The sequence below is a fragment of the Osmia bicornis genome, chromosome 7 (assembly GCF_907164935.1).
Source record: "Osmia bicornis bicornis chromosome 7, iOsmBic2.1, whole genome shotgun sequence".
In the NCBI taxonomy this organism is placed as follows: Eukaryota; Metazoa; Arthropoda; class Insecta; order Hymenoptera; family Megachilidae; genus Osmia; species Osmia bicornis.
In genome coordinates this window covers 8,561,484-8,573,986 of record NC_060222.1, presented here as the reverse complement: position 1 = coordinate 8,573,986, position 12,503 = coordinate 8,561,484, and the positions used below count along the sequence as shown (strand labels likewise).

Sequence of the window (12,503 nt, the reverse complement as noted above, 5' to 3'; positions counted from 1 at the left end):
TCAAAGTTTTCGGAGGCGGCGCAAAATTAAAAATACCCGAATATACGATCCTACCAATAACGATTTGAATGCGGTATGGCAAACTTGGTAATTAATAAGTCGTAAGAAAGCAAAGTCGAAACGTTATAGATACGGCAGAAAACATTTGTAGTTGTAACGATTGTATCAGAAGTTAGTAGAACTTCTGATGTACACGTATACTGTAATTCACGAGAGACCATATTTAACTCACGCAGCTCACTAGGTCCAGGGACATTTTTAATAACCTGTGTGATTCCCCTCTACAGCTTGCTAGGTACATTGCGATCATATAAATGGCCAACAGAAATATATGACGTACGATAACTGATAACCGATGATGATATAGTAAAGATATGCGATACACGTCATTAAAAATGTCCCTAAAGCTAGTGAACTGTGCGAGTTAAGTGTGGTCTCTCGTGAACTGCAGTATAGTTAATCCGCAATAGGTATGTTGATTCCCGTTGAATGTTGTTTACTTGAAATTATCAAATGGGTCATTTGTCATAGGTTGCCAACGCCTGAACTAGGATCTTCCTAGTATGTTGGCGAAATTCCCCAAGTCTACGCAGAACGCCGAAGTTGGCAACGAAAGTATTTCGTCGGTGCGTCGTTACCGATAGCGGCAGCACCTCTCGGGCCCACTTTGTCCACGCGGAACCGGCAGGATCGACGCCATGATTGATTTCCTTCTTCTTGATCGATCATTCGATGTGTAACGACGTGTTCGCAGATCTCGCTGTTCGATCAAGTTTCTTGTACACACGTCGCGTAATTGTTCTGACCGCGCTGTGTAGTATCCATTTCAGTCCTCGCTTAAATTAGTGTCGTCGTAGATTAAGTGCAATTTACTGTACATACTCTTATTTGTTTTTGTGATTTGGGAACACTCTGTAAACGCTTTTGTAAATATATTTCTTTTCTGTGTGCAATAAACTCTGTGTTCGCAACAAAGAGGGTGCTTCTTTCGCTGACCTCTCCAGACTCGCATTTTCCGCAACATAGCAGAAGAAAAGTTTTTAATTTTGCGCCCCCTCCGAAAACTTTGAAATGTATTTAGTATTCTATTTAACGATTAAGTAGATGTTATTAATAGCTATGGAATATTGGTATAAATGAAATAGAAATTATTTTACACTTTTTAGTACATTCCGAAGTCGGATTTTTTTTTGTTAAAAATTATTTTATTTCACACTTTTTAGTGGAACGTGTAGTATTTGTAGCTCGGAGTACCCTATCCCCCGCAAGGGAGCGGGGAACCAGGACGACCTTCGGTCGATCCAGGCTGAGCCCCAACCGAGCGCGTCTCCGGGTGGCGGATAGGAGGACGGCCGGGTGCGTGAAGTGCGCCTCAAGTACCGTAGAACGGCTCACCTCAGGTGACCGGGATACGGGGAAGATGTGCCCACGGACTGCCCCGGCCAACGGGTGCTATAAGGGACCCCTGAGGGCCTAAAAACCTTTGGAGGGGAACTAAAGCCACGTCGCGGACCAGCTCTCCAAGCTAAGGTGTAAGCAATCGTGCCGAGAGCTGGATGGCACCGGGGTAATGGTGTCAGGAACGATGCCCTTAGGGTATCAGGCGCCCCTCCATTGTATCCAGGCTTACCCGTCTAAGCGGGCTCTGTAGAGGCGGACCTATATTTCCCGACTACTCGTGGGACACATATCGACGATTTAAACAAAAATAAAGAAAACAACACACAGACAGACACGGGCACGAACACAAACACAAACACAAACACAAACACAAACACAAACACAAACCCACCCGGAAGCGGGCCGGTTGAGGAGGCAAGGGATCCAAGTTTGGGGACAACCTCCGAAACATCGCTGACGGGCGTTCCAGGGGAGAGCACGTTTGCGACAGGCGAAGTTACAACCTTGCCAGCCCTGGACATGCTCACCCTCAATGAGGAGTCTTCCTCTGGTGCGACCGGGGCCGATCAGGGAGAAATCCCGGATCTGGACCCGGTAGCATGGAAGAAGGTGAAACGTTGTAGGGCAGCCAAGAAGAGGGCCCGGAGGACGCTTTTAGCGCTGCTAGGGAACTCCGACAGGACTGCCACCACGGACACAACACGCAAGGCTGGGGTGGCCCGACGACGGCTGCTGCGAAGGGAGGCCCGGTAATCGGGCAACCCTTCGCAGGGACGTCGCAGGCGGGCGGCAAGGAGGCGGATGGTAAAGGGCTCAAAAGGTCCCGACCATCCGGTTCCCCAAACACCCAACCATGCACCAAAAAACGGAAAAGGATCTTTCCTTCGCCAAATTAGCTTTAGGGAGGCGCTGACGACGGAGAGGAGGCTGGCAATTGCGTCGGCCAACTATACGGATTCAACCCTCACTGAGGCGCAGGCTTCCGCCATCGAGCAGGCGATCGTGAGAGCGCTTTATGGGCTCCACATGGGGGGCACCATGCCGCGCTTCAACGAGTGCCGGTTCGAAGGAGGCCTGGTCTTAGTGACCTGCTCGGACACCGGAGCGGTGGAGTGGCTGAGGGCCACTGCCGCCAGCATTAAGCCTTGGGAGGGAGCGGACCTCCAGGTGATGGGTGGCCAGCACCTCCCGAGGCTTAACCCCTAGGCTACTGTGGGCGCCTATAGGCGCTTAGAAATTTTGCGTTTGTGACACTGAGAGCGCCTATAGACGCTTATCCCACTGTGGTCGTCTGAGACTGAGGGCGCCTAAAGGCGCTCGATGCAGTTTGGTTTCCTGGCACGGAAGGCGCCTATAGGCGCCCTGAAAATTTTATCGATAATTATTCTGGTAGATCTTATCTCAGCTAGACGAAGGTGAATGCTAGTTTCGCTGTTACATATTCCATTAATCACATGTTATTTAAATATGTAGGCGATGCGTAATAACCCAAAATATGTTAGGCAACGCGTATAATTCCGAGTATTGTAAGACGATACTCCGCTGTCGAGCTGTGACTTCGAATTCCAGCAATTGCGACCGTCCGATGTTGGCGGTTATATTTCCTGAGAAAAAGGGAAAGTAGTGGGACTGGAGGCACGTGTTCCGTTATTCGCATCGTCCGGGGCAGTCACTAAACAAATTCTGAAGACATCAATTCGTACCGTGGTAATTGTTCTCGCCTCATCGAATCGTCCCATATCGCTTCTCATTTCACAAATAGTTTATTTATATTTTACAGTTACTTTTTTGTTTTGTCCCTAAATGAAACATCGGAATAAGAAAATGAGCACAAAAACATGCAAACGTGATATACGAGATATTTGTGATTCTGAGGAACCAAGTGATTTTGAAATGCCTGTTCCTTTTTATAAGCGTAAATTTAAAAAACGTCGCCTTGTATCCTCTTCGTCGGAATCAGAAGATAAAAGCACAAAAGCTGCATCAAAGCAAACAAAATGTAAAACCTCATTTTCCTGGACACAAAGAGGTTTTCAACCTATAATTCATAAATTTGATGACGAGAATAGTGGAATCAAAACAAATATAAATGGGCAATCATCTATTCTTGAAATATTTCAAATTTTCTTTTCGGAAGAACTGATGGAATTCATTGTCGAACAAAGTAACAAATATTCTGAAAATACTACAAGAGGCGATATATTTAATTCTAATGCAACCACTGTTCCCGAAATGTATAATTTTTTGGCCGTCACCATGCTAATGGCACGAATACATAAGATATCTATATCAGAATATTGGTGTAAAGATAAGCTGATAAGAACAGAATCGTTTTGAGAAATAATATCAAGGGATCGATATACACTATTACTAAAAAACATGCATTTTTGTGATAACAACATTACAAATCAGGATCCAATTATGAAAATACGCTATATCGTTGAAAAATTAAGAACATCCTTTAAAAATGCATTTTATCCTTATGAAAAATTATGTATAGATGAAAGTTTGTTACTGTTTAAAGGAAGATGTTATTTCAAACAATATGTACCGTCAAAAAGAAGCAGGTTTGGGATAAAATCCTTTGTCTTGTGTGATAGTAAGACTGGCTATATTCAAGATTTACTTGTATATTCTGGGGCAAACATGATAATTTCTAAAGATATACCATCAAAATCGATAGGAAAGTCCGGACAGATAGTAATGACACTTCTGGAACCATATCTTGGAAAAGGTCACACACTCGTGACCGATAATTGGTACAGCAGTCCCAGTTTATTCCTCGAGTTACATAAAAACTTAACCAACGCATATGGAACGGTAAGAAAAAACAGGTTGGGTATACCAGAATTGAATAAAAAGATTAACAAAGGTGAATGTGAATTTCGTTCAACAAAAAATATATTAGCCTTGAAATAGATGGACAAAAGGGAAGTGTGGATGATTTCCACCTATCATTCTCCCAATATGATTGATACAAATAAGATACATTATCTAACAAAAGAAAAAATATTCAAACCACAATGTGTAATTGATTACAATAACACAATGGGGGCGGTTGACAAAGTTGATCAGATTTTGTATAGCTTAAATTTTACCAGAAAATGTTTAAAATGGTACAAAAAATTTTTCTTTCATTTATTAGATTTAGCTATATATGTATAATACATTTATTTTATACAAGTATTTAACTGGAAGAAACTTATCTTTTTCTAAATTTCATTTACATTTAATAAAACAAGTTTTACACAAATACCGCTCAGGTAGAATACATGAATGTAAATCAAAAGGTGCAAATCCTAATAATGAACCTTTTCGTTTGACACAAAGGCATTTTCCGTCTCCATACGTAAAAAATGCAGCAATTCGGAAAAACGCAAGACGCAAATGTGTAGTGTGTCGAAAACATAACAAAAGAAGTGAGACACATTACGAATGTAAGAAATGTGATGTAGGATTATGTATTTATCCATGTTTCGAATTGTATCACACTTTACCAGATTACTAGATATATTGTAAAAAAAAATAATATTGGTTTAATGTAGTAAAATTCAGTTTTTTGATTATTGAAACATGTTTTCGCAAAAATGCATCCCTACCCAAAATTTCGCCGTTTTCGGCGTACGTCATAACTGAATTCCTACCGTATGGGACGGCCGGTGCGTCTCAAAGTCTGCCGTAGTCTAGGGGTTAAAAGGATAGTAACAGTCATCCCCGGCCCTCCGGTGGCGACGGAGGCCATACTCAGGCTGCCAGATCCTCTCAAGGACCGAAGGCCGCCGAAACGCAACCTTCGACCAGTGGGAGCATTCCCAAGGCAGGAATGTCAAGAGGAAGGCCAACCACGGCGGAGGCGACAAAAAGGACCGGGTTTCTGTAGATAAGAGAGATAGTTTCTGTAGATAAGAGAGAGGTTCTGTAGGTAAGAGAGAGACGGGCCCTGGTAGGGGCCCCCCTCAAAAGTAGCTGCCATGGGCCCCGGCCAGAAACCAATCCCACCTACTTTGACTAAGCGAAACCGGACCACATCTGACACCAACAAGGTGCCAGACCGTACCAAGTTCTCGCAGATTAACCGGCAACATTGCAAGGCGGCAACGGACATTCACCTGTGTCACCTAACGATGGGGCAGACAAATATAGCCCTCATACAAGAACCTTGGATCCACAAGGAATGTGTAGGGGGGCTCAATACGGGGTGCGGCTCACTCTACTATGATGCCACATCCACAAGGCCCAGGGCTTGCATCTTCGTCAAGAAGGAGATAGCGGCCCTGAAACTTAACGAATTCTGCACAGCTGATCTCTCAGCGGTTAAGGTTAAACTTAACCTCGGTGGGAATACGTCAGAGCTGATGGTTTGCTCGGCGTACCTTCCGTATGATTCAGTGGACCCTCCACCTACGAGGGGATTCGGGGCACTGATAGACCACTGTGTTGTCACCGGTCTGCATCTGGTGATCGGCTACGATGCCAACTCGCATCACACCGTATAGTACAATACCAACACCAATGGCAGAGGCACAGCAACCTCGCCACCACGGGTCTGGAGATCCTCAACATAGACTCCGCCCCTAACTTTGTTACCTCCCGTAGACAGAAGGTAATTGATCTGACCCTGGGCTCCGCAAAGGTGGCACAGGTCGTCAAACATTGGCAAGTTCGGGACGAGAGCACACTCTCGGATCATCGCCTTATTACTTTTAACCTAATAGGTGACAGGGGAGGCGGCACTGGCGAGGCTTACAGGAACCCAAAGGCCACCAACTGGGCACTCTATAAAGAGGGCCTGAAGAGGAGGCTGAGGAGGCTAAAGGGGCACTGTCAGCGTCCTAGGACCGTAGGCGAAATTGACCAAGCGGTGAAGCACTTGAGCTCCGCCATCACTCAAGCCTACGAGGCTGCCTGCCCTGCCAGAACCAGAAACAGTAACAAAAGGGTCCCCTGGTGGAACAAGAAATTGGACCAAGCCAGGAAGGACACCCGTAGACTACTGAATAAAGCCATGAAGGCCAATACAGAGCCAGCAAGGGACAACTACAAAAGGTCCCAGCAAGCTTACAAAAAGTTAATAAGAACCAGCAAGAGGACGGCCTGGAAGACCTTCTGCAAAGAGACCGAGGTGCTTCTGACGAACAATCAAAGAGAAACGCTAGAACACCTGATCTAGACACATTTCCCGGGCTCAGTAGCGGAGGGTCGGGGGCGGATTCGCAGAGACATCGCGTACACCGGCTCCGCTCCAGCAGACTGGAGAATAGCTGAGAAGGTGATCAACAGGGTGAAGTGGGCGCCATCGGCTCCGTTAAGAGATTCAAGAGCCTAGGCACAGATGGGATCTTTCCAGCACTCCTTCAGGAGGGCGGAGAGGACCTGTACAGAGGCCCGGGTGAAATCTTCAAATCCTACCTAGCGAAGGGTTATGTATCCAAAGCCTGAAGATACTCCAAGGTAGTGTTCATCCCGAAACCAAGGAGGGACAATTACGACCATGCTAAGTCATACAGACCCATCAGCTTCACCTCTTTCCTGCTTAAAACGCTGGAGAGGCTGGTTGACAGGTACATCAGATATGAGGTCTTGGTCAGCAAATCGCTCCACCCCTCTCAACACGCCTTTCAAGACGGCAAATCCACCGAGACGGCACTTCATAACCTGGTAGGTTTCATCGAAGGTGTACTACCGAGCGGTGAATCCGCCCTCTGCATCTTCCTCGACATCGAGGGGGCGTTTGACAACACTCCTCATGATGCCATACAGGAAGCTGCGAGGAGATACAATATTGAGGATCCCGTCGTAAGATGGATCCACAATATGCTGACGAATAGAACAGCCACAGCAAGCCCAGGGTAGGAAACGGTGAGGGCCGACGTCGTGAGGGGCTGCCCGCAAGGAGGAGTCCCTGTCCCCCCTGCTATGGACCCTTGTAGTTGACGAACTCATACGTATACTCACTACAGAAGGCTTTGAGGTTCAGGGCTACGACGACGACTTTTCAGTCACGGTCACAGGCAGACACCCGCTGGAATTAGCGAGGAGATTGCCAAAGGCAATCACACTCGTGGAATCTTGATGTCGGTCACACTCGCTCTCGGTTAACCCGAGCAAAACGGAGTTGGTCCTATTCACAAAAAGACAACGCTTTTATTTTAAGGCTCCTCATCTTTTTGGGACGCAACTACAACTCACAGATGAGGTTAACATACCTAGTTGGTCAGGTGAATATACCAGGCCATCCTTGAACCTATCATAACATACGCCTCGATTGTGTGGTGGACCTCCATGAAGAGGGGAGCACACAGGAGGACCATAGAGAGAATATATCGAATAGCGCTGCTGGGGATAACAGGTGCGCTCCCAACCACGCCCACTACGGCGATGGGTGTACTGTTCGATATCAAGCCACCCCAGCTAGTAGTGATGGCTGCGGCTTGGAGAGCAGCCATCCGCCTCCATCAAGCTGAAGAATGGTCTCCGGCGAGCGGCGGGCGCACCGCGATCCTCAGGGAGTTGGAGTCGGAGCTAATTCTGACCCACGATAGAGACCGCTGCAAGACGGAGTACCTCTTCAGACACGAATATGATATAATCCTCCCTGATAGGGAAAAATGGCTGGAGGATCCAAACGGCATTCTGACTCCGGGGGAGCTTGTCTGGTTTACAGACGGCTCCGGCACCGGAGCCGGGATATCGGGGGAGAGCCCAAGAGTCGGAATAACCCACAAGCTGGGTCACCACGTTACGGTCTTCCAAGCAGAAGTGTTTGCCATCTGAGCCTGCGCCAAATACAATTTGGACAGGGCTCATTCCGGAAAACACATTTATATTTGCAGTGACAGCCTTGCTGTGCTTAGAGCCCTCCACAAAGTGGAGATTGGGTCGAAGCTAGTCAGGGATTGTGCACTGACTTTGAGGCGGCTATCTCTGAATAACAGAGTCAAGCTGCTATGGGTAGCAGGTCACGCTGGTATCACAGGTAACGAGAGGGCTAATGAACTGGCGCGACTAGGGGCGACAAGCTCCCAGCCATGCCATGTGTACCCTATTAGTGTCACAACCTGTGCGTTAAAGGGCCTGGCTAAGGAATGGTTGAACCAGGAATTCACCAGGCTCTGGCAAAACGCTAACGGTATGAGACACACAAGGGTCCTCCTTGAGGGACCGTGACAGAAGCTGGGTGACACCTTAACTCACCTGGGCAGGGCGCAACTGCGCATGCTCGTGGGCCTAGTGACAGGACACTGGTACACGAGGGAAACACCTCGCGCGCTTGAGACTCACAGAGGAGTCGATATGTCCGAGGTGTGAGGAGGACGACGAAACACCTCTCCACGTACATCTAAGATGCAGGGAACTAAGGGCCCTAAGAGAATCAATCCTGGGGACCTTGGAACCCAAAAAAATAGTATTTGTAGGATAGTGTAAGGTGATTTTGCGTGTTTGTTGCTTAGCTAATAACTATAAACCGCAAAAAAATTAACCGAATTTAGATGGTTAATAACAACAAATTCCATAAATTTTGCAAGTGGGATCATCGCGGATATACAAGGTGTCACGCGACTACCTCGACAGCCGAACAGGGATGATCGCTAAGGTTATTCTAAACAACTTTTTCCTTTGCCAAAATATTGGTTCATTTTCGAGTTATTAACAAAAAACCCCGACCAATTCGAACGCCTACAGCGCGTGGGATCAGGGACTGTAGTGTAGGCTACAAAAACCGGGCCTGACGTAGGTCGCGAACGAACGGCTCGGCACCCCGTTGGCATAGCACAATAAAAGACTGAACTGGTAGAACATTTTTAGTCGTTGTTTAAAATGAATACGGAACCTAATCTCTTGTCGCCTGTTATAATGTAAAAAAGGAAATTCTAAGGATTCTAAACAACAAATAAAAATGATTCAAATGGAATAATTAATAAACGTTTGAATTGGAGGCTACGTTAATGATGAAAAATTTGAAAACAATTTAAATAAAACTTACGCATTCGTTCCTAAATTAACCTGTTACGTTGAAAGCAGATAATTGTCATGGGTCACTGTCAGGGGTCGGAAACTCCCCTCTACAAGAAGTCTAACATTGACTGTAGCGCCATCTACTAACCATCCGTCATGAGTGTACTAAAAGTAGACATATATATATATATAAGTATACTATATATGTCTCTGATATATATAGTACTTCTCAGACTGATATATATATATATGTATATATATAGAATACTAAATTTTGGATAGTCATAAAGTGACTGCTAAAAATCATAGATTTATGATTTAGCCGATTTCTTATCTGTAAATCATAGATCTGTGATTTAAAGCAGCCACCTGCAGGGATAGGAAAATAAATTAATAAATCTGAAATGGTATGAAAATTATAATATATTTAAAATGAAATTAAACTGTCCTGTTACTACGCAATACATTTTTCTCGCCTTTTTAATCGCTTCTGTATAGATTATGTGGGTATTTGTATTCATGCTTCTCTTTAGCAAAGTGTTTATAAATTTGCACCACGCCGTTACGACGATAGTGACTAATTCGTTAACATAAATATCGGTTAAATATTGCCGTGTTGGGCACAATGAAAAGAATAATTAATATTAATTAATAAAATAGTTTTTAATTGCATTTTTAACTGCTACGTATGACAAATATTTGGCAAATGTTGCAACAGGAGCTGATATGTTTTTTTAAAGTTATTTTGAACGCTGTTATTCTGCTCCGATATTGCTGTACAGCAATCAGCGCACATTCTAATTGATCGGTGTCTTAATACTTTATAATTTGTCTGGTTTAAAAAACTGTCTCTATTGTCCAAAATTGGAAATAAGTTACCTGGTGTGCTCTGGTGTAACATGTTTTCAATGGGATATTCCTGATTATGGTTGGGAGTGCCAGTATTTAGTGTTTCAAATGTTAACAACAAATTGCCATCGCAAATCGTTTCGCAATTTCCGAAACTATTTTTCGAACTTAAATTATTGACTAATAGTGTTTTAAAATTGCTTTTGAAATGTTTTGCTGTGGGATTCGTGTATCTGTAATTTAAACTGCGGATGCACCCGAAAAAATTTTCAAGTGGGATCCTGATTTAAATATCTGGGCCTGAAGTACTTGAATCCTAATCTTTGCAATAATTGCCACAGGGGTTGAAACCCGCCAATTGTTGCTTGCCAATGTTTGAGTACTGGGGTCGTATGTACAGGGCAGTGAGTACTGATGCTGACAAAGCGCATTTCAGACAATTTCTTTATTGCACTACCCCAAAATTCGCCATGGTTGGATTTTCTGGTAACTATACTCCGGAGCTCTGTTTCGGGCTTTACCGAATGACCATTAACCGAATCGAATAGCCTGTCGAAAAATAACGCCATTTCCGCCGTGTCATGGCCTTGCTTTACCGGCATTCGGAGATGGCCAATCTCTGTCTCCATTCCGCCTACAAGTAAACAAATGTTGAAAAAAATGCACTATAATCATTAGTTTAAACAGTACAAAAAAAAAAATAGAAAAAAACACTTACTACCAAATTTTGTGTGGTGGTCTATGAATCCTGCCACAGATCGACTCAAAATTTGTGTCGCGTATTTGACTTTCATTTTCCTGATTTTTGTTTGAAAATATGCTCATCTGAATACGGCATATAGATTTTGAATAGATATCCATTTTATATGCCAGTTCAATAACTCTCCATTGCGCAAAGCGCCGTTCATTACCTTCATTCTTAAAATCTAATTCTATATCTTTATTTAATAGATTATTTCTGATCCCCTTCATTAGGTGAGGTGGATCGTATAGCGGACAAATTTCAACTCCAGCAAGGTAGATAGTGTTACCTACAAAATATTAAAATACAATAAAATAAAGAAATAAACATATGTCATACAAGGATGACTGCTCCGTAGTACATTAGTACTTACTATATTCTACTTTGTCCTGCATATTTATCCTTGTGTCTGCTTTTAATTGGTTAATTGCAGCCACGTTGTTTTTCCCTGATCGCATATAAGCGCAACAGGCAAGAAACCACTATCCACTACAGACTGTATTATTTCTGTAATACATTTGTAACCGTTCTTTTGGATACTTTTTCCTACTTCTACTCGTTTGGTAACGGGGAATTTTTAGGTTGTCTGATAAGAAACAGCGAGAGATATCTGGTAAAAGTCTGCTTATGTATTTTCAAATAGTTTTGTACATTGGGGAACGTTAGCTATTTGTGTTTGTATTCTTGATTTAGTAAACGCGGAACGCCACTCCTGGCTTGTAATGTAATAATTTATACCGACTGTTAGAAACTTTAGAAAACGCGGACGCCACTCCTGGCTCGTGGTGTAACGCTCATACCCGATTATTGTTAACTTTACAAAAAACGCGGACGCCACTTCTGGCTCGTGGTATAACGCTCATACCCGATTATTGTTAACTTTACAAAAAACGCGGACGCCACTCCTGGCTCGTAGTGTTGTGCTTTGCCGAACGATCTATTGAAACCATCTCGGTCTTGTGAGAATAGATGGACTTTAATCAATTGATGTATATATATATGAAGTTATCAGAACGACGGGAGGTCTGCCCTTGCGGGATAGAGTCTCACGTCGCTGACGGGCCACCAAGTATTAACGTCCCGTGTTATCTAGGAATTGTCCAGAGGCACTTCCGTGGTCTCTTGGATTTTTCCAGATTCAGTGGTTCGTTCAGTACCGTGCTTTCCTCACACACAATATATATATATAGTAACCCTTGAGATTTGACTAACAAGAATCGAAATTATCAATTGAACGCAATTAATGGTGTTATTCGTTACTTTGGGCGAGATTGTGTTTATTTGAAATGTCTGGGCACTATTGTTTAGAACAACTAAGAGGTCTCGGCAGGGCACGAGTACGTGACCTGACGATTTTCTCCGTTACTAATGAACAGTGACTTGACATTGATATTAAATTTAGTAGGTGAATATATATATAAAAGGATTTTGTTGAATATATAAAGCGCGAAGCACGAATCACATGTGCCACAAACCCAGGAGTCACAAACTGAGTCGCGGCATTGCTTCACTGAATAACTATTTCACAGGTATTGATGTGAATCGAACAAAGTGT

General features: G+C 43.9%; 2 protein-coding genes across 2 annotated transcripts in view; one reads left to right on the top strand and one right to left on the bottom strand.

The window, feature by feature from the left end:
• The first annotated feature begins 5,525 nt into the window (after window positions 1-5,525).
• LOC123987985 lies at window positions 5,526-6,571 on the top strand. The gene is made up of 2 exons (XM_046286554.1): window positions 5,526-5,858; window positions 5,921-6,571. Exons 1-2 carry the CDS (start codon window positions 5,526-5,528, stop codon window positions 6,569-6,571), a joined length of 984 nt encoding a protein of 327 aa, XP_046142510.1.
• A 3,468-nt stretch (window positions 6,572-10,039) lies between these two features.
• Window positions 10,040-12,503, bottom strand: part of LOC123987984 — a 3,547-nt gene continuing 1,083 nt past the window's right edge. Inside the window, 4 exon segments of the mRNA XM_046286553.1 lie at window positions 10,040-10,131; window positions 10,237-10,483; window positions 10,485-10,840; window positions 11,118-11,237. Of these exon segments, the coding sequence (XP_046142509.1) occupies window positions 10,040-10,131; window positions 10,237-10,483; window positions 10,485-10,840; window positions 11,118-11,237 (815 nt within the window).

What these genes read in the sequence shown, in the direction of transcription:
- LOC123987985 (XM_046286554.1), top strand. Translation starts at nt 5,526, where the DNA reads ATGGGGCAGACAAATATAGCCCTCATACAAGAACCTTGGATCCACAAG. An exon ending in TTGTCACCGGTCTGCATCTG is followed by an intron (nt 5,859 to 5,920) that starts GTGATCGGCTAC and finishes CACCAATGGCAG; the next exon opens with AGGCACAGCAACCTCGCCAC.